Raw genomic sequence first — 20,515 nt, 5'->3', positions numbered from 1 at the left:
CCAGTCGAGTTCAGGATCTTGAAAACTTCCAGCAAACACAGAACACTTTCCAAAGGACTTACAAGAAAAAGTTACCAAAACACTGAAAAGGTCTCACTAAAGATCAAATCCCTTTTCTTTTTTTATTCCTGTAAACTTAAAATGAGCTCACATACAAGGCAAGCACAAGGAAACTGATAAAAACCTAAAAGATTTTTATTGATGAGAGCATAAAATCTGATTAACTTGAATAAACTTTGATGCTGCAACTGATAAAACTAAAAATTAACAGCTGCACACGCTGTTTTATTTCTAGGAAGTCATTTTGTGGACGGGCAGAAGTTCTTCTCTAACAACTTCATGAAATGTAATAAAACAGTTAAAGCACAGTATAAATACTTGTGTTTTCCACAAACAGGCTCCAGTTTTTGGTGTACCAGTCTGAAAAGAAAAAGCAACTAAAGCGTTTACAACATAGCTATGTTAATTAATGTTACTAAAAAAGGAAGATGCCCACATTAGAGTTAACGCGCCTGATTTGTACACATCCCATTCCCAAAGAATGTTCTTTGTCTTTAAAACTGCCATGTACTTATGGTTCTAGAAAATTCAGGGGAAATCCTAAATCTGATTATTAAAGGAAAGAGAAAGGAAAAGAAAAACTCCTCTAACCCACCGTGATGAAGACTGCCATTCTTTAGCCTTCACTATGGTGACAACACAGTACAACCAACATGCAATATGAGCAGCAGAGAAGAAGAGACCATCCTGCAAGCCACTCTCCTAACAACCCCACGTATAAACAAGACACAATGCAAGAAACCTTGCTGTGGATCTCAAATTACATGCTACAAACATGAAAAGCAGGACTGTGCAAAAACACAAGCTGTCAGAGCAACGTTTGCTGGTTGTTTATTTAACAAAGTCTAAATATGCACCTAGCAATGTACACTGCACACACTCAAATATAAAATGACTATGCAACGCCTGCTCCTGGAATCTAAACACACTCCCCCACACAATAACACAAAGTGGAGAAGCTGAAGGATGTGCAGCTTTCTTTATATAACAGAGTGTTTAAAAAAAAAAAAAAAAAAAACACCAGTAAAATTTACATCCAGAGCAAAAACTATCCAGCTGTGTGACTCAGACAGGTGAAAATAAATGTCATTTTCTACCAGAGAAGCCCCCATCACAGCTCAGATGTAGTGTTGTGAATAATCTTAGGGTACAGTGTGTTGCTGACACACACACCCAGCCTCCACTGCACAGAGTGAGGGACACGTATGAACACACCCAGACGCATACACAGGAATGTCTGAATGTTTTTTCCTGGATCTAAATGTGGGTTTCTGCATACCACATTCTTCCCAAAGCCTTTGTGTCCGAAGTGAACTCCCTGAAATTCACTGCCAGCACCATTTTAACTGCACTATGATCGCACTCTTGCCAACACGGCTTGAAGACTAAACACACATAAGCACAAATGAACGCACACTTCTAACGTACATACACACTTAACCAGGTCAAATGCAGAGCAAATCCTCCATGTTATGTAACAGCTGTAGCTCTGCAGGAAAAAAAAAAAAAGGAGGCCTCACAAGAGGTTTGCTTATGCTAAAATAAGGAAGTTTCACACATGACTACTGCTGACATTTTGGTACGCTGAAGCTTATCGTTTTACATTTTAGTCTTCCAGAGACTGCTTCAGCACAGCAAGCTCTAAATTCACGTCCCTTTATTTGCATACTATGACATTGTAGAAATTAACAGTTGAAACAACAAAGTTGTTTTTTCATCAAAAGGCAAAAATACCAAACAAGCACATGAAATGCTTAAAGTGGTGGGTGTACGCAGTGCATTAGTTACAGAAACAACAATTAAGCCAAGCGAATGTGTCATGACTTGCATAATGTTTGAAGACTTTGCAACAGTTTACTCAAGTTAATCGACCTAATGGTGAAACCTGCCAATAAGACCGCAATCTATTGACATCACCAGCCTGCAACAATCTGGTTAACTACAAGGAAACGGTCTGACTTGTAAACAATGTTGGACAACATTCAAGGTGGCAGTTTTCGGAAGTAAATCATCAACCATTTACAACACACTACAACATAAAAGAGTTCAGGTATTTAAAATGTCTTCTACTTTGTAAAATCTAAAATGTTTTAATTAAAGTAGGTCTTTGAAATGCTGTGCGTCATCATGTGAGCTTAGAAGCTTACAGCTTAGTAACTTAATGAAGTTATTTTGCACAAGTCTGTTTCATAAGCACATTCTCCCTCTTACCCAAAAGCTGGAGACGTGCCAAGTATTGCATGACGTGTCTCCACATAAAACATTTCAGTTCCTCTGCACATTGGAGAAAAAACAAAAAAGGAGCAGCAGACTTTAGGGTGTGACAAACCAAGGATAGTACAGACGTGCATGGACCAAAAACAAAACGTACACTGATAAAATAAAATAATTTTAAAAAAAATTTTTTTGAAAAAAGAGAACATTTTACAGCATGATCTGCAGATAAAGAGGAAAAGTAATGTCCGGGAAGTCCCAGTGAGTGTGTGTAGTTTAATACAGACCATTTCTTATTACATAACAGCAAAAACAGCCTAAACTCACAAGGCCGAGGCAAGACTTTCCTAAGCCCTGTGGGAAATACAAGGACGCATAAACAAACCACCACCCTTGGGAATGACGTGCATCGCCACACTGGCATATCATGATTACAATTGCCATGACATTTCACATTATGACATATCTGATCACCCTAAAAATATTCCACCCTGTGAATCTCATTTGTGAACATTTTGTACCAGCGGACACCAAATAAATTTCATTTGAGGTATGCAGCCGTTTCCTTTCTAAACGTGTCTGGTGTTCAGATGCAGTAATCTTGCTCTCACTCACTTGTAATTTATTCTGCGCCAACACTGCAATGTGATCTCTAACTGAGTAAATGTCTAATCAACCATGAAATCAACCCGAGCTAAAACATCACCAAATGCAAACAAATTTGCAGTTAAAGACAGTCATTCTTGCATAGTCATTCTTGCTTTTGCAAGCAGAGAAAGTTTCAGAAAAGTCTCGCATTTTTAACAAGTCGTCTCTAAATATAGAAAGACAAAAGAAAAAAGTACCACCGTCACCAAGGAAACCAAAGTCTCTGCAAATCGTAATGAAAATAAACTTCTGCAAAGACAAATTGCTTTGTTGCAGCGAAAGACTTTTATGCGACCGTAAAACAGATTTGATGATGAACAGTGAAGAACCAATCCCTCGTGTTACGTAACGGACATGGCTCCACACCACAAAACTGGTTTTATAATATGAAGAGGTCTGTCAGTCAGCCTGGGCTTTGCCAAAGGGTGAGTCCCACACATTAAAGTGTATATCATTCAGGGTCAGCTGGAAGTGAAAGTCCTCACCTGTAGTATCTGGACTGCAGATAAGTGGAGCAGACCGCCTTGGAGACATGGCTGGCTGAGCCGAAGTCGATGACTTTCACCCTGTAGGGCTGCCTGGAGGGGTCCACCAGCATGATGTTCTCTGGTTTCAGGTCAGCATGAATCAAACCCAAAGACTTGAGCTTTTTTAGGGCTGTTGCCACCTGCACAAGATTGGCATTTTAAAAAGAAAACAAGTCGCATCATCACATATGGTGCTCTGTATTTCTGATTCTAAACAATCAACAGTGCATTACTTCCACAGCAGCTCAGTGTTGCAACATCCATGTTTTTATAAAGCGTGTGGTCTGACAACAGAGGTCACTTTACCTGCAGCAGAATAGGCCTGATGATTTTAAGTGGCAGTGGGCTGAACTTGTTTTGTTTCAGGAAGTCGTAGAGGTTTTGCTCCAGCATCTCAAACACCAAACAGGTGTGGCTGCGGTGCTGAAAACACTCCAGAGCACGCACCACATTGTGCTCTTCTGCATTCTCACTGCTTAACCGGGCCAAGATCTCCACCTGAAAGTTCAAGATTAACCCCGAAATTATGTTTAGCAAGCACAACCATGGAAAAACCCGACTAAACTGCAATTACACTGGCGTGCCAGTAGATTTCAGATCAAACACTGGAAATATTTTGGTTGTACTTGCCTCAATCTGCCCTTGACGTGCATAAGATGGGTGGTTCTTGAGTATTTTGATGGCCACCACTTCATTGGTTCCCCTCTTCCAGCACTTCACCACCTGGCCAAAAGTGCCGCGACCCAGAAACTCCAAGACCTCATAGCTGTTCTTCAAGGAGCACAGGACCTCATGCTGAACTAACTGATAGTCACCATCTCCTGACCCAGCTCGAGTCAACGAAGCTCCCGCTGCGACCTCGTTACTCCCGTTAGGCCTGATTTCAGTCCCATCACCACCAACTCCAACACCCGGCGCGGCAGCTTCAGCCCTGTTGTGTTGAGCAGGCAGCGTCCCTCTGCCCCCTCCTCTGACAGAGTCCGTATTCTGCAACATGGCCGCAGGGGGAGGAAGTGAAGGTAAAGCAGATGCCTCCTCCACTATCTGCATGGCTCTGACGCGATTGCTCTCCTGCAGTTGTTCTCCACCTTCACCTGTGTTCTGCTCACATCTCTGGGTGGTACTTGTATCAAGGTTGCTGTACCCTCCTCTCAATGGTACCTCTCTGTATCTGCCTTCTCCTTCTGCTCTCACACAGGCTGTACTCAGCAGCCCACAGTCTAATCCTCTTCCTGATGGCGCTCCACCACCTCCTTCAAGACCCTCGTCCTGTGGGCCTCTGCTCTGGACGATAGACGGCTGAACCTGAATCCCAGGTGGACCTATCGAACTCTCCCAGCTGACGGCTCTCTGTATTCCTGCAGTCTGCAAGGCCCACGGCTCAGGTTCCCCAAGCTGTAGCCCTCTGTGCAGTCCCCCTAAATCGGCACAAGTTGACGATGGGACGACGTTGTTTGGGTATGCAATACCGTAGTTTACTCCAATCACATATGTCTTGGGCGGGGGTCGGTGCTGAAAGGCTCTGTTGGTGTTATTACTGCAGTGGACTTCACCCGTATGTCTGCTGGTACCACTGCTGCTGGTTCCTAAGGCACTTGTTTGAGCTGAGTGCAGGTGTGATGGATAGACCAAGACTTGTGAGGCCATACCTTCGGAACACAGAGAAAAAACGAGAAGTCAAACATATTTAAAGCCAGGCTAAATGGTTTGGTTATGTTTTGTCGAGCACAGAAAACGTAGGTAAATTTGAAAATGTTAATAAAGTTTGCAATAACATCACAAAAAAAGTAATTAATCAAACCTTTTTGTTTAAAATAAAAACATTAACAATCCACCCAAAGGAGATTGTAATTAATTTTTTTTTTTTTTTTTTTTTTTTTTTAAAAGAACTCCCGGTAACAATCTAACACAGAAAAATGAACATTTAAGTCATCATGTCACCCTTACAGGAAAAAGGAACTGGCCTTCTGTAATAGAAGATGGGGGATGCCCAATGCATCTCTGGCTCGTCCCTGCAAGCTACACTGAAGGGTCAGTTTCACACAAAGTAGAAGTGCATAGCAAGCAGCACCGCAGAGGGAAAATGATATGCCACAAAGTGTGATGAGTGTTACTTAGCGACATTTTAAAAGATAACACTATGATACTGAAATGACTCCTGACTGACCTCCTTAACTAATTAAAAGTTTTACTGTCTCAGGCAGAGAGGTAGTTTTGTTATGACGCTGTCATGACAACCAAACAATGCACTTAATATGGATCTGTATTGAAGTCTAAATCAGAATTAATCAACAGTGAAGTCAATGTTGAGCTCAGCTGTACGCACAGTCTCGGATTATTGTCAGAGCCACAGATGAAATTATGTAACCTGGCAATAACTTTTCACAAAATACAAGCAGCTAATTTCCCTCCAGTTCCACATTTTACTTAAAAACAATATGTGTTCATGCAATTTAGAAAATAGTATTCATACTGCAGGTTTTCCCCCAAAATGTGAGTTTTGACAACATTTAGCAGCTTTGACCCCATTAGTTTTGAACATTTTAAAAGCATCTGCGCAGCATGCCCAGTCCTATTAAATCTGTTTTCATGTCCATACTCTCTGCATGCATCCACACCCTAAAAATGTTCACAGTACAGTAGTTGTTCTCCATTAGTCAGTGCACTAGGGTTAGTCCTAATAGTCTGAGAAATTTATCTCAACCTTTTACATCTTGTTCTGCAAACTGACAGTTCCAACAAAGCCAATTTCCATGCAATAGCAGTCCTCACTTTAACTTGTTTTCATGTATTGTCTTGTATTGACTTGTTTTTCACATATAAGTCTAAGTTTTTTTTGTTTTTTGTTTTTTTTTAAAGTGTATAAGAGTATACAAGTTTCTCTTACAATGGGCCATTACTGATACTTAGTTTATCTTTTACTTCTCATTTACAATATGGCATTCTCTAAGTGCCTGATCCAATCATTCTACTAGTTCATCCACATTTTTTTTCTTTTCTGAAAATGAAAAGGTATAAAACTATCATTACGCTCATACAGACACATTGCATTAGTAAATTATGAGCATTATTTCTTTATTTATACAACTTTCCATCTCTTTAAGTTGGATGTCTAAAAGTAACAATGATTCTGCAGCCACTACTTGTAACTATAAATGTAAGTACCTAATCATGTAACTCACGACAAATGTTTGTCATGTGTTAACATTCAACAAAACACAACATTTTCCAAATCTACACACAAATCTGAAAGAACATTCCTAGCATTACAGCAAGTTGTTGCTATGCTAAGAAGCAGAAAGCAAGCAGAAGAAAAGCTAGTGGGTCACACTTCCTCAAGTTTTCCCACACAAAGCCATATATTGTACTTTGCTTAAACTTACATTTTGATACTAGTGACTCCAGTTTTCAGGCTTGATCACATGTTTAGCCCTCGTGAAGCTGGCAGTTCTCAGCACAGACTTATTGTTGGGCAATGAGGGCTTTCTGCAGGAAGGTAAACTCCCAAACTAATGATCCTCTCACAAACACAGGCTCAGACAGGTAGAGAGGGGTGTGCCTTCAAGTGAACACTACAAGAACGGCACTTCATTTTTGATTGAGTAGGCTGGTGACTTTTGACCAGCAAGTAACTGTTGTTGCTGGTTGTAGTCATAAATCCGTGAGAGCTAACTAGGAGCTGTAATTATAATTCTAGCGGCAAACATTTACTAGAAGCATAATTATATCTATCAACTGGTAAGTACAGATCAAGGTATGCACAGCCTGACACTTCTCTTCAATCGCAGCCCACAGCTGCAAGTCTGGCAAATACTGATAATAACTTGATGATGCAACTGACAAAAAAAACGACCGGCAAAGCAGCATTAGAGCCACCACCATATGGCTTGGTGTGGTGTAAATATGTCATCCTTGCTATGCTTGCCATAAGTCTTTATAAGACACATATGCAGCCTCAGCTGTTACACCCCATGCCAAACTAGGTAGCCTGATATCCCACAGGATGATGCCTGAAAAGGAGAGCCTGCACACAAGTGTTTGTGTATACAGTTGTGCTCATATTTATTAATACCCTTTCATTAAAGAAGAAAAAAAACAGCTGCTTGTAAAATAAGTTGAAATTTACTAAAGTAATAATGAATAAAAATTTTATGAAAATCATTACGTTATTTTCTAATTCTGGTTCAATAGAAATATTTTTTTAAAAGCAAACAAATAAGATAATTTATTACATATTACATCACTCAAACTAATATTTTGATGAACAATCCTTTAATGTTTCCACGCCAGTCAGGTGTTTTCTGTTCTTCTCAGTCAGACTTCTGCACCTATTGACAGGTATTTTGCCCCACTGTTCAACAGAAAAGTGCTCTAAATTGTCCAGGACCAATTTATTTGTTTTTTTTGTTTTTTTTTTGTGAGTTTTGACAACATTTAACAGCTTTAACCCCATTAGTTTTGAACATTTTGAAATATCTGTGCAGCATGCCCAGTACTATTAAATCTATTTACACATACATACTCTCTACATGCATCCACACCCTAAAAATGTTCACAATACAGTAGTTGTTCTCCATTAGTCAGTCCACTAGGGTTAGTCCTAATAGTCTGAGAAATCTATCTCAACATTTACAACTTGTTCTGCAAACAGAGTTCCAACGAAGCCAATTTCCATGCAATAGCAGCCCTCACTGTTGATCCAAAGAAAAATTACAGTGTCGAGTCACGAATATGTTCAACTTGTTTTCAAGTATTGTCATGTATTGTCTTGTTTTCATGTATTGACTTGTTTTTCATGTATAAGGGTTTTTTTTTTTAAATGTTTAAGAATATACAAAATTCTCTTACAATGGGCCATTACTGATACTTAGTTTATCTTTTACTTCTCATTTACAATATGGCATTATCTAAGTGCCTGATCCAATCATTCTACTAGTTCATCCACATTTTTTTTTCTTTTCTGAAAATGAAAGGGTATAAAACTATCATTACGCTCATACAGACACATTGCTTTAGTAAATTATGAGCAATATTTATTTATTTATACAACTTTCCATCTCTTTAAGTTGGATGTCTAAAAGTAACAATGATTCTGCAACCACTACTTGTAGCCACACATGTAAGTACCTAATCATGCAACTAATTTGTCCAGGAATAATTTGTTTGTTTGATTTTCTTTCTTCAACTCAATTAAATGAAAAAACAGTGTCTTATATTACTAAATTATATTTTTGCAAATTTTTAGTTATTGTTCCTTTTTTAAGTCTCCAGTTATTTGAGTGACTGTTGTAAATTCAGCCTTTTCTTTAATGAAATACATGTGAGCACAGCTGTATATGTATATGTGTATGTGTTTGGATGTCCAGCTGGAACTGCTTTTATTACCCCTCTTTCTTTATAACCAAAACACATAAAACACCACACAGTTTGCTACTTATCAAGCTAACAAATGGTAGTTTTAGAGAAGGGTGGAGTGTGTACGTGTGAGTTTGGGGGATGGGCAAAACTAACAGAAACACCTGTTGAAACTAATGTTGTGACAGGCACTAAAATAAATCTTTGTGTTATGATATGTGAGATATGTGATAACTTACTCATTGTTTACCTATATAATCAAACTAGCCCAGTACTACAAATGACATGGTAAATATTTCCAAATAAACAGCTTATATAGCTTCAATGTTACTTCTGAAAACCAACCCAGTTTTTAAAAAAGTAGGTCTAACCTTTAGAAACAACTGTAAAGTCATGTGAAACCCCTGAACAAGTATTAGTATTTTTCCATGAGCGGTTAGCTTCCAGTGCTAACACATGCCTGCTAAAGAAACTCAAGTTAGCAAACAAGCTAGCTGCGTTAACGTCAAAAAGATGAACCACACAACACAGAAAGTGTATTTCACAGTCGCTTTTTTATCAGATGAGACCACATACCTTCAGTAAGACCAGTAAATCATATCACCCGGAGCGTCAGAGAAGAGGCAAGGAACGAGGACCCGCTCCACAGTGAAACCCTGCAGCGGTGCTGCTGTTGCTGCTGCTGCCATCTTGTTCAACGACGAGGACGGACCGAGCGACTTTTCACACATTTGAACCTTTTAATTACGCTTTAAAACTAGCTATTGCGAAAGCCAGCTGTGACCCATGGTTTCCACGGCCTTTTCGGGGGTCGTCAAACGTTGGTGTTTTCCTTACTGGACACGAGGATCTGTTTTTCTAAACTTTTGCATGTTCATACGCCTCGTCCCCCACCCAGACTGAGAAGCTGCTGGCGGCGAGTTGCTGCTGGCGGCGAGTTGCTGCTGCTGCTGGTCGGTAGCTTGTTGCTTCTCCGCATGTGTGGAATGTTACAGAGAGAGGGAGGGAGGGAGAGAGAGACGCTATAAAATGCTGTGTCTATATATGTCACACTGACTACTGAGTAAAAACATTTCACTGACTTCCACGATGGTTTTCGCACCAGTGTGTGTGTGTGTGTGTCTGTATGTATATATATATATATATATATATATATATATATATATATATATATATATATATATATATAGATGTATATATATATATATAGATGTATATATATATATATAGATGTATATATATATATATATATATATATATATATATATAGATGTATATTTAGATCATTCTGCTGCTCTAACGCCCAAGAAAACAAGTTAAAAGATCAATAAAAATTACTAACATTTTAGAAAGGATTATTTTTATTTATTTAAAAAAACAAATAGATTTTTTTAACAAAAAAAATAAATAAATAAATAAAAAAAACAATAAACTCGATTTTAAAATTGTGGAACAAAAAATCTCGATACTCGATATTTTTATTCGATTTTCCCACCACAGATAGATAGATAGATAGATAGATAGATAGATAGATAGATAGATAGATAGATAGTAGTGCTGTGGTGATATGCTTTTGTCCCGATTTGATTCCGATTCTTTCGGTTCTGATTCGATTTATATTGCGATTCTCACAATTCTTCGATATTGCCAATTTTTGGAGATTAAAAACAAAATAATGTATGAAACTTTTTTTTTTGCTCGCCAGTTTTCTTGATTTCAATTAGGAATAAACAACACAGTAGCTAGACCATCATTCTGCTGCTTTAATGCCCAAGAAGACAAATAAAAAGATCAATAAAAATGACTAAAATTTTAAAAGGGATTGTTTTTATTTATTTAAAATAAAAATGGATTTTTTTATTTTAAACAAAAAAATCTATTTTAAAATTGTGGAGCAAAAAATCGCGATACTCGATTTTTTTCATTCAATTTTCCCACCCCCAGTAGATAGATAGATAGATAGATAGATAGATAGATAGATAGATAGATAGATAGATAGATATCTGGAACTTTTCACTGTCAAGTTGTTTGTTTTTGTATGTTTGTTCTTTGATCGCACATTTGAAGATAAATAGACAGACAGACACTGTGTCCATAAAGTGTCTTCCCAAATTTAGTAGAAAAAAAAGTATTACTAAAATAAATGCAGACAAATGTTAACCAAATTTCTTCCATGTTTCGGTGGTTATCAAAGTTTTAACCAAATTTTTAAAGAACATTTTCATTGGTGCGCTTCAGGTTCCCTTTTAAAGAAAGCGCTTCTGTTTAATTGAAGCCTGATGCAACACGCATGCAACAGAACAACAATCTCAAAACACAGCAGCAATCTACAATCTCAGAAAATGGAACGACTGAAGGAGTTGCAGCGACTCAAAGTCCAAGACTTCATCGTGGTTGAAGTGCTGCAGGGGAAGTGCAGAGAGCTGTGCATAAACAAATATTGCAATCCTCAATGAAGTAATGCAATGTTGCAAAGAAGAGTGAAGCAAAACCTGCACAACCATGTGAGAAACTGATAACACCACACAGAAAAGCACCAGTTTAAGTTATTGCTGATGAATTATAGTTAGTTTTTCTTTACTAAGACGTTACATAAATAGTACTGCAGAGTAATTTGTTGTACGTGTCTCCTCATATGAGGAAGTATTTGTGTAAATTTAAGACCTGGAAAGGACCGGATGAATTTTTCGTCATGGCCTGAAACCTAAAACTCTAAAATTGAAAGAGTATACTTCCTTTTCACGTGGCTGCTAATTGAAATGCAACAGCTCTCTGGTTGTGTTGCTTATCCACCAACCAGCGAAAACACCCTCTTCACATCATTTATGTTCCCTTATCGTCTCATCATGTTGTTGCACTTATTTTTCAAATGTTTGCCTTCGTAGGTTTTAGCTGATCATCATAATTAAAGTAATTTCCGTTGTAAAGTGTGAGTGCAGTGTTACGTTATCCTTTTTATTTAAGCTTGCCATGTTGTGTTTTTTCTTTTTATTTTGTGAAACTTCCTGTGACAACTCTTAAAAGCTGGAGTTATGGATCCCCCTACTGTCTTGTATGCGTGTTGCATTCACACAACTTTGTTAAAATTATTTTTTTTCACGCCTTTATTATATAAATAACCCAATCAAACAAATATGATGGGATGATATGTTACTAAGATCTGTTTTAGCAGCTCATCTAATTATAAGGATGTTTTATGAACAAAATAATTAACTTTACCCATTTGTTTGAATGAGGCGTAGTTAAAGATGTGGAATAACTTCTAATAATAACAGCAAATGTCTTCGTTGTGTGGGACAAACAAATACTTTATTGGCTTGTTCCATGAACATCCACAGACAAATATCAGTGTAGTTGATGTGATCAGTCGTGTTATTCATTTGGGGAATGAAAGGTGTGAATGTTACAACTAGTTCGGTCGTCAACTTTGATAAAGAAAACAAAATACAGACTCAAAAGCAAAAAAAAAAAAAAAAAGGAAATATTCCACTTTCAACAAAACAGTAAGCAAACAATAAGTTATCAACACATGAGTAAAAAAACTAAGTGACAGTTCCACTGAAACAGTTCAACCTAAATTCCCTTCAGTGTTATTTAGACCTTTTCTTTTACCTAATATACAGTAAAGCATTATATTCGAGCCTTATTCCTGCACATGATGAGGTTACAAAAAGCCCCCCCCCCCCCCCCCCAACAGTTTAACATGAAAAACTTTATCTCCATTCTGAGCCTTTCAACATCCAGAACAAAGACCACTGCTGTTTGGAGGTCATGCCGACGAGGCTGAAAGTAGTTTGACATTTTAGGAAATAAACTTAAAGGCCTTGTTGGTTGAGTTTGGAGTGTCGCTGCTGTCTGTTTGAAACTGAAAGGAGTCGATTAGCTTTGAAATGATTGGAAACCATTCCTGTCCCGCTCCAGGATAGAGAAGAATTTGATCTATTTATACTTTTGATGCTCGCCAACTAACACATGCAGAGATGTAAAAGACAGAAAATACGAGGGTGTAAAGAGTGTTTGTATCCTGTTTGCTCTCTGCAGCATACAGTCATTTCTTGTGTTTATTTTCTTGCAAAGAGAGCATCGCTAGCATGCACAGCTGCTAATACTGACCACTTCTCCCAGAGGTCAGCATTTAAATGTTTCATCATGGGGAATTAATCCAGCATTCAAACACACAGACATCCTGAGAAAAATGTGATTTCGACGTGGCTGCAGCCATTTGTTAGCACATTTGTGTCCTTGCAAATTAAAGTCCAAATTCATACACACATACCAAGCAACAAGAAGCATGAAAAACTCAGAAAGGACAAATTACGAGTTAAGTTTCTGATGCAGATAGTATTTAGATACTGGTGGAAAACAGGATCATCTGGAATTTCCAAGCATTTGTGCCATTTCAAGATGGGAAAGAGGATTTTTCATGTAAAGGCAGAGTAAATCATCTCTACATGCTGTAATAACTTTACGTTTCCTCATCTGCGCTACAAAGATGTAAAAAATAAATAACAGAAAAGCAACTTTAGCGTCTATCGGTGTAAAGTAATAGAACTGCCTGGTTGGCAGATTTCTGTTTGGCACCTGGCAGAAATCCTCCAAAGTAAAGAATAAAAAACAGGTTTAAAAATTCTTTTATATTTCAGATTGTGTCTGATAGTTTGGCCTCCCGTTGTCCGACCATTAACAGCATTTAACAACCTAATCAATAAATTTATACTTATCTGTATTTGCAATTTTGTTTTTGTTTAAAAATATAATGTGCATTCATTTTCTATATCATTTACTCCAATTCAGGGTAGTGAGGGAGCTGGAGCTTATCCCAGCAAGAGGCTGGGTACAACCTGGTCGAGTCGCCAGTCTATAATAGTTATGTCTACGTATTTGTGTTTAATACAAAAGAGAGATGAGCTTTTCTGCCATCAGAGAAAAAATGCTTCCCAGTTAAATAACTAATAAACATGTTATGCTCAGATGACCTAGTCTTCTACCAGCACTTAAATGCAGCATTAATCTGTCTATCTATGAGGGGCAAAGAGTGTTTACGATGCAAAAGCGAGCGCACGTGCAAATGTAGCCTGGTAGGCGCGAATCAGGCCATGCTTGCACGTGCAATTAACAACTTATATGCACCTCCAACAATTAAGTGCTAAATGTTAAATATGACTCTTTGTTCTATTAGGATGCCTGGATTTGCAGAGTTGCTCAGAGGGCCTATAAACTGCTGGGTGTGTGTGTGTGTGTGTGTGTGTGTGTGTGACTAACGTGGAATTGCGAGGAACCAGAATGACACAGAAATCATTTGTGAATGATTTAAAACACATCTGATCCATTTTGTAAATAACTTGCCATCTGTCAAGTAGTAAAGACACCAGTGGAACCAGTCAGAGTTGCAAAGTCCTCTTCCTGTGTTGGATCTAAAACCCAGTACAAGCCACCGGCGTTGAGGAAGAGTTTATCTTCCTCACTTAATTCCTAATCAGATCATTTAATACTGTTTTCAGTATTAGGATGTATGTAAATACTGGTAACTTTTCTTCCTCTTTAGTTGTTAATCCCTCCTAACTAAACGAAACGCGTGTGTGCAGTGATGGTTACGGCGGAGGAAACAGTTCGCAGGTCTGATAAATAACGCGGTGAGTAAATATAACTGCAGTGGTTTCTTTAAGCTGCAGGACTCCTTTCAGATCAGCTTCCTCGACTCGTTCTCTACATCCAAACCGTTACGAGTGGCGGCCCGTAGCTGAACTACAGACCGCTGTCTCCGCCTCTCTCCCACCACACCACGGCGTTTACGTCTCCGTGCTGGGACTCTCCCCTGATGTCAGTATTTTCTGGAGGATCTTCTGGTAGAATGGGGAGAAAACCAGCTTGTTGAAGTTGACGAGACGGCTGAAGAGAACAGTGAGCTCTTTTAGCTCCCTGCTGACTGGAGTAAGACCCCCTGGGAGGGGAGGAGGAGTCTTGTGCTGACTGGACTCCAGGGCAGCCAGGAGGTAGCTCTGAACCCGAGAATCTGCAAGGATAGCAGTGTCTTTTTACAGCCAAACAAACGAGGAACATTGAAGGGGGATATGGAGAGGATATGGTCTTACCCATCAGCTTACGGACTGTGTTGTCGGGCTGGGTGAGGGCGGAGATTTGCCCCTTCAGCGTGCTCCTTCCATCAGCAGAGAATGGGGAGTAGCCATGCTGGCTTAAACAGCTACTCAGCTCCACGCACAGTTTCTCACCGATGGTTGCGAAGGCGTCCTGCGCCCTGAAAGATCTGGTAAAACACAACTTTTATGTTAAAAAAAAAAACATGTCCCAGCAGAAAATACAAGTTATAGATGCAGAAAATTGTAGCAGCAGCATTCACAGACACGAAGGACACAAGAACTGATCATTAAAGCAGATAAATAGAGAATTTTGCATTGCAGCACTGGGTTTCATCTGAACACATTCAGCTTCGTCTGGATGACGATGACGAAGAATTATTGAAGTAAAACCAAAAGTGTGACGTTTTCTTTATAATCACTCATCTCAAGAACAAAGTCAAAAGTCTGACAGTAAAGCTGGAATATTGTTCCAGAAGGAAGCAGAAATACTGAGAATAAACTGGCAACAAGTACAGACAGACATTATCCATGAAGTGTTGCAACTGCAGCTACGCAGGAGGCAACAATCAACGCAACTGAGGAGGTTTCTCAGCTTCTGGTTGCTGCAAGGCAATAATGGCCTCTGGGATGTTCATAATGAATGTCAGTATGACGACAAAACAAGTCAAAACCCCAGAGTTTTAAGGTTTTATAGAAAAGATTCTGTTCCAAACGGAGCACTTTGCTCTCAGACTGCAGGTCTGCTTGTGGTTCCAGAGTCCACTGCAAAAACTCTGCCTTAAAAAACAAGAAAAAAATACAAAAATTAGGTAAATGTTGCTCAAAATAAGACAAATTATCTGCCAACAGAACAAGAAAATTTGGCTTGTCAAGACTTCCCAAAATAAGTAAAAAATACTCCTAAAACAAGAGGAATTCTGTGGCATAAAAACTAAGAATTATCTTACCTAAAAAAAAAAAAAAAAAAAGCATATGTGTACTCAATTTAAGATTTTTAATCTTACTTAGATTTCAGTTTTTGCAGTGTAGGAACCAGATCCCAGTCTGGGGTTGGGAGGAAGACTCCCTCCCAAGCTTAAGACCTTCCTTTTTGATACATCTTCTAGTTAGAAGTGGTCTAACCATCTCTTGGTTATGCTGCCATACGGTTAGAGACGTCTCATCATCAGCTCTTGCTTTTCATCTCTCTGCTCCTCCTCCATGTAGAAACATGTGACAGTGTTGGCATCTTTCTGCAGGTCTTCCTGGATAAACGTTGCAGTCATGTTGGTTTGTCTGTCCTGTCCTCTCCGCCCCAACCAGTCCAGGCAGATGGCCGCCCTGCCTGAGCCGGTTTTTCCCTCCCGTTAAAAGAGAGTTTTTCGTTTCCGCTGCTGCCTCGTGCAGCTCATGATGGGGATTGGATCAAATGCAATTTGTTGGTTTTCCTTAACTAGGCTATTTGTAATGAATTTCTGTGAATGTGTGTGTAAAGCGCCCTGTGTCGACACTGAATTGAATTATGTGGTGTTGCTTCAACTTTATGCCCAAAATTTCTAATTTATTAACAACTTATTATTTACTTATCAACCACGTCTTTGAATAATCTTCATCCAAACCTTTTAACTTTGTTCTTGAAATTTAAAATAAAAAGGGAAGGATAAAAAAAAAAAACCCAAAAGAAATTAAATACAATTGTAATTGTCACATGCAATACCAGCGAAATGTCTGAACACACACACACATTTCAGTCAATGGCTGTGTGCTTTCTTTGACTGGAGTAAATGATCCAACACAGACACTGCCGCCAAACACACCCATAGCTAGCTGAAATGTAATGTTTATACAGATGAAAAGCACTTTACCAACATGAGTTGTCAGTGCGGAACACCTTAGACTTTAATGGAAATGCAAAAGACAAAAAGCTGATATAATGTTTTAACTGTTGGCCAAACAAGAAAAGATTTGATCTCAGATAAACAGATTTATCAGCAGCTTAAGATGCATTCATTGGTTTTCATTACTTACAGCTAGCTTAAAGTGGAACTATTATGTGCATTTCAGGCTAATTTATTTTTATTTCTGAGCCCAGAAGGGCTGGGATTGATGGGAGTTATTGTCACAAATCACTTTATTTACTTCAGACCGACCCTCTCTGTAGGCTGTCAGATCAGCCTGCGGGCAAAACGAGTGGATTGAGACTCTTCCGCATTAAGCCCCGCCTCCCGCCACTGCACTACATCGGGAGCGCGCACCGCACCTGCTTTCGCCGTCATTGTAACATCTCATAAACAGAAGGATTAGGCTAATATAAACTCAATTAAAAAAAAATCGTTGGAAATAAAATTATCCGACGTTTTCCACACGCCTGATGTATTTGTACATGCCCTTGTTAACCAGTAGAAGGTAACCAATCCCCCGGGACACTCACGAGGATTTCGATAAGCCACGAAGTAGAAAAAAAACGCTCTAAAACAATGTGTTTTTCGTCGCCATGGAAACCGAACGGAGAGAGTGCTAACTCAAACTCAAACATGCGTTTAAAAAACAGCGCCGTTCACATGTCTGATGAGGATTCAACACTGTAACACTGTAAGAAATCACAAAATACCATAATAGCACCCCTTTAATAAATAAAAATTAAAACAGTCGTATTCTAACTTTTAACATATACAGCAAAGATGGATGTGTTGTCTTAATAAACTGAGGGTGACAACAGCACATTTTGCTAAAACAACAAGCTAAATTAGGCTAAAACACCATCATTTAGTGTAGCATGTAGCGATATTCTCACTCAGTTGTTACAAATTGTGATGAGAAGAGAAAGTATGGGTATAACTCCCCCACAATACAGTAAATATTTGAGAAAAAAAAAAAAAGAAACTTGTTGCCATAAAAGATTCCTGGTTGGATTCAAACCCACACAGCCAATGGCCTTTCCCAGAATAAGCCGCCATGAAGTTCCCGCTAATCCCTCAGGGGTCAAATTAGCTTGATAAAAATCAAAGTACATGTAGTCAGCTGAACGAATGAACACATTACCAGCAAACTAACTTCCTAGAAAGCATTCCCGCTTTGGTTCAAGTCCACACTGGGGGCGTAACACTCCGCCTCTAATCCTGCTTCGATTATTCACACAGAGAATAAAGAGAAGCTGCAGGAGTTTGATCAAATGAACATCTGCGTGTCTGCAATGGAAATATTTCGACTTACAGCGCGTGCATGTCTGCTAGCATGGCATTGACCGTGTTTTTAAGCGTCTCCATCAGTCCTGGCAGGCCTGAGATCGCCTCTCCTGCTGTAGTGTAGACGATGAGGAGCACAGAGGAAAGCAGGATTAGTCGCTCGGCCTCCTGCTGCATCTCCTGGAAACGAATCTGATCCATTAACACCGTCTGGAGAACGACCGACAGACAGACAGACAGACAGACAGGTTTTGGTTAAGCAGAATGAAGGAGAATGAAATAAAAAAAAAAAACAGAAACGACAGTGAGGGATGAGAGTTTACCTCTGGGAAGGGGTCTGAAGCGTGATCCCACCTGAGCAGGCGAAGATATGCGTGGTTATGGACGTTCAGCGGGGCGAGTGCGGGGGAGTCATGTGAGGCAGCGCGACAACCAGCCGAGTCAGCTTCTCTCAGGTATTTCACCGTGTCTTCAAGCCATTTTTCAGTGTAATCTAAGGCATCTAAAGAAAGAAAGGGACATCTTATCCTCCGTGTGTGTGTGTGTGTGTGTGTGTGTGTGTTACATAACAGATTATTATTCAAGCTATAATTATAAAGCCGTTTGTTTATTACATTAGAACATTTTAGATGGTTGTTTAGTTTTATTCTACATGACGTACATAGCCTGATGCAGACTTTTACATGTAGATAACACACACAGAACTCTTATATTTTGCTTCTAAGTATCCAGACTTTGTCATTTTAAGCAGCTTCTCCTGACTCTTCTTCAGTCCTGTCTTTTTATCTGACCATTTCCAGAGGATTATTTGTTTGTTAAGTGATTTCACACTCATTAACAAATCATTCAAGCATAAAAAACCTTCTAATTCACAGGCTGAACCAGGATCCGGCTCACTGCATAAGGCAGGAAGTAGAATCTAGTTTGGTCTGTTACAACTTTTACTGATCCATATCTTCTATGCAGCTCAAAATATAAGAAAATGTTGTCAGATTGTATTTTTTTTAGTTACATATATGCCCATATATGAAAGACCTGATGAGACTCATTCATTCAGATCAGGGGTTGGGAAACCTGGTCCTCGAAGGCCAGAATCCTGCAGGTTTTCTGTGGATCCCTGGTCCAGCAGACCCAAATGAAAAGGATCCAACAGCTTATCAAGATGTCCACAATGATTCATTCATCTGAATCTGGTGTGTTGGAACAGCGAGACATAATAACTTTCAGGACGAGGACCAAGGTTCCCCCGCCCTGATTTAGACTCACCATGTTTTACCTGAGCAGAGGAAAAGAAAAGTCGAGAAGAATACACATAACTAGCTTCACCTGTTATGGCTCTTTTGTTTCTTTAATGAGATTAAAAAAACCTCAGCTATTAGAAATTATTGTTATTTTGACCAGGAAGGTCAAGATAACACAAAGCAAACAAGTTAAAAATTCTCAGCTCATCAAAACAAGCCAGACCACAGGTCAGCGAGAAAAAGGCTGCAGTATTACACCGTGGAGAGATTTCTTACTCGGGTGTTTCTCCAGAAACTCCTGGAACTTGTTCCTTTCGTACTCGACCGACTGCTGCATGAGATGAGGCCTAATGCTGCTCAGGGCGAAGTTGGCCATGTCCACCTTCATCAGGTCCAGCACAGAAAATATGGCCCTGAACGCACAGAAAGCACGAAGAGACGACGGCTCAGAAGTGGGAAATATAAATGCCTGTTATGAATGTTTCATTTGTTCTTGCTTGTTTCAGTATGGAGTATTTTGTAATCACATCTCGAAGGACCTCTCTCTACAACAAGCTTAATTCTGCACTGAAATGTAGGGGAACGAAATTCCATGATCTACTAATAAACCACGGAGCTATTAATACTCCGATATCATGTCTTACTTCAGCAGAGGCACAATCTCAGAGATCTCCTTCAGCTTCTTGATGTCCTCATCTCTGCAGGGGGCGCACAGCGAGCCCATGATCCCTACGATGAACTGGGACAGCCGGCCGATGTCCAGAGCTCCATTTTCGGCCTGCTGCTGGATCAGAGGCAGATCCAGAACCTCCTCAATGCGGGAGCGAAGGCGGCCGTGGCCCGGCAGCAGGAAAGACAGCAGCGTCTGTATGAGAGAAGAGATGAAGATGTGGGCACACATCTGTGTTCAACAGAAGACCCTCCACGTGGACCATCTCTAATGTGAACAAATGTAAAACCTTCCATTTGTGGAGTTTCTAACTCGGAAATGGAGCAATACTAACCCACCCATCTCAGAGAACTGGAAAGAAATAGTAGAAGAAATTTATAACATGGAAAAAAACTTCATACACTATCAGGCTACAACTTCCAAAATGTGAAAACCTATGGGAGAAATGGACAATATACAAAAACAGTCGTGGTACTCATCGTTAATTAATGTGAACACTTGTCACTCTTGCTGTTGGTGTTTTTTTTTTTGTTTGTTT

General features: G+C 39.4%; 2 protein-coding genes across 3 annotated transcripts in view; both read right to left on the bottom strand.

Moving 5' to 3' along the window:
* Positions 1-9,722, bottom strand: part of LOC306764343 (homeodomain-interacting protein kinase 3-like) — a 35,712-nt gene extending 25,990 nt beyond the window's left edge. For both annotated transcript variants that reach the window (XM_079251476.1, XM_079251477.1), the window contains exons 1-4: positions 9,381-9,722; positions 4,080-5,098; positions 3,756-3,947; positions 3,408-3,589 (exon numbers count right to left, since the gene is read on the bottom strand). In XM_079251476.1, coding sequence (XP_079107602.1) covers positions 3,408-3,589; positions 3,756-3,947; positions 4,080-5,096 — 1,391 coding nt within the window. In that variant the 5' untranslated portion in view covers positions 5,097-5,098; positions 9,381-9,722. The remainder of the gene's footprint in view (positions 1-3,407; positions 3,590-3,755; positions 3,948-4,079; positions 5,099-9,380) is intronic.
* Positions 9,723-12,733: 3,011 nt separating this feature from the next.
* The window catches only part of tcp11l1 (t-complex 11, testis-specific-like 1), a 16,980-nt gene continuing 9,198 nt past the window's right edge, over positions 12,734-20,515 (bottom strand). Inside the window, exons 5-10 of the mRNA XM_079254990.1 lie at positions 19,952-20,172; positions 19,584-19,720; positions 18,390-18,568; positions 18,095-18,276; positions 14,897-15,069; positions 12,734-14,817 (exon numbers count right to left, since the gene is read on the bottom strand). Coding sequence (XP_079111116.1) covers positions 14,594-14,817; positions 14,897-15,069; positions 18,095-18,276; positions 18,390-18,568; positions 19,584-19,720; positions 19,952-20,172 — 1,116 coding nt within the window. The 3' untranslated portion in view covers positions 12,734-14,593. The remainder of the gene's footprint in view (positions 14,818-14,896; positions 15,070-18,094; positions 18,277-18,389; positions 18,569-19,583; positions 19,721-19,951; positions 20,173-20,515) is intronic.

The sequence above is a fragment of the Telmatherina bonti genome (assembly GCF_933228915.1).
Source record: "Telmatherina bonti genome assembly, chromosome: 2".
In the NCBI taxonomy this organism is placed as follows: domain Eukaryota; kingdom Metazoa; phylum Chordata; class Actinopteri; order Atheriniformes; family Telmatherinidae; genus Telmatherina; species Telmatherina bonti.
The sequence above is the reverse complement of the archived record's forward strand: the minus strand, read 5'-3'. Positions and strand labels throughout refer to the sequence as shown.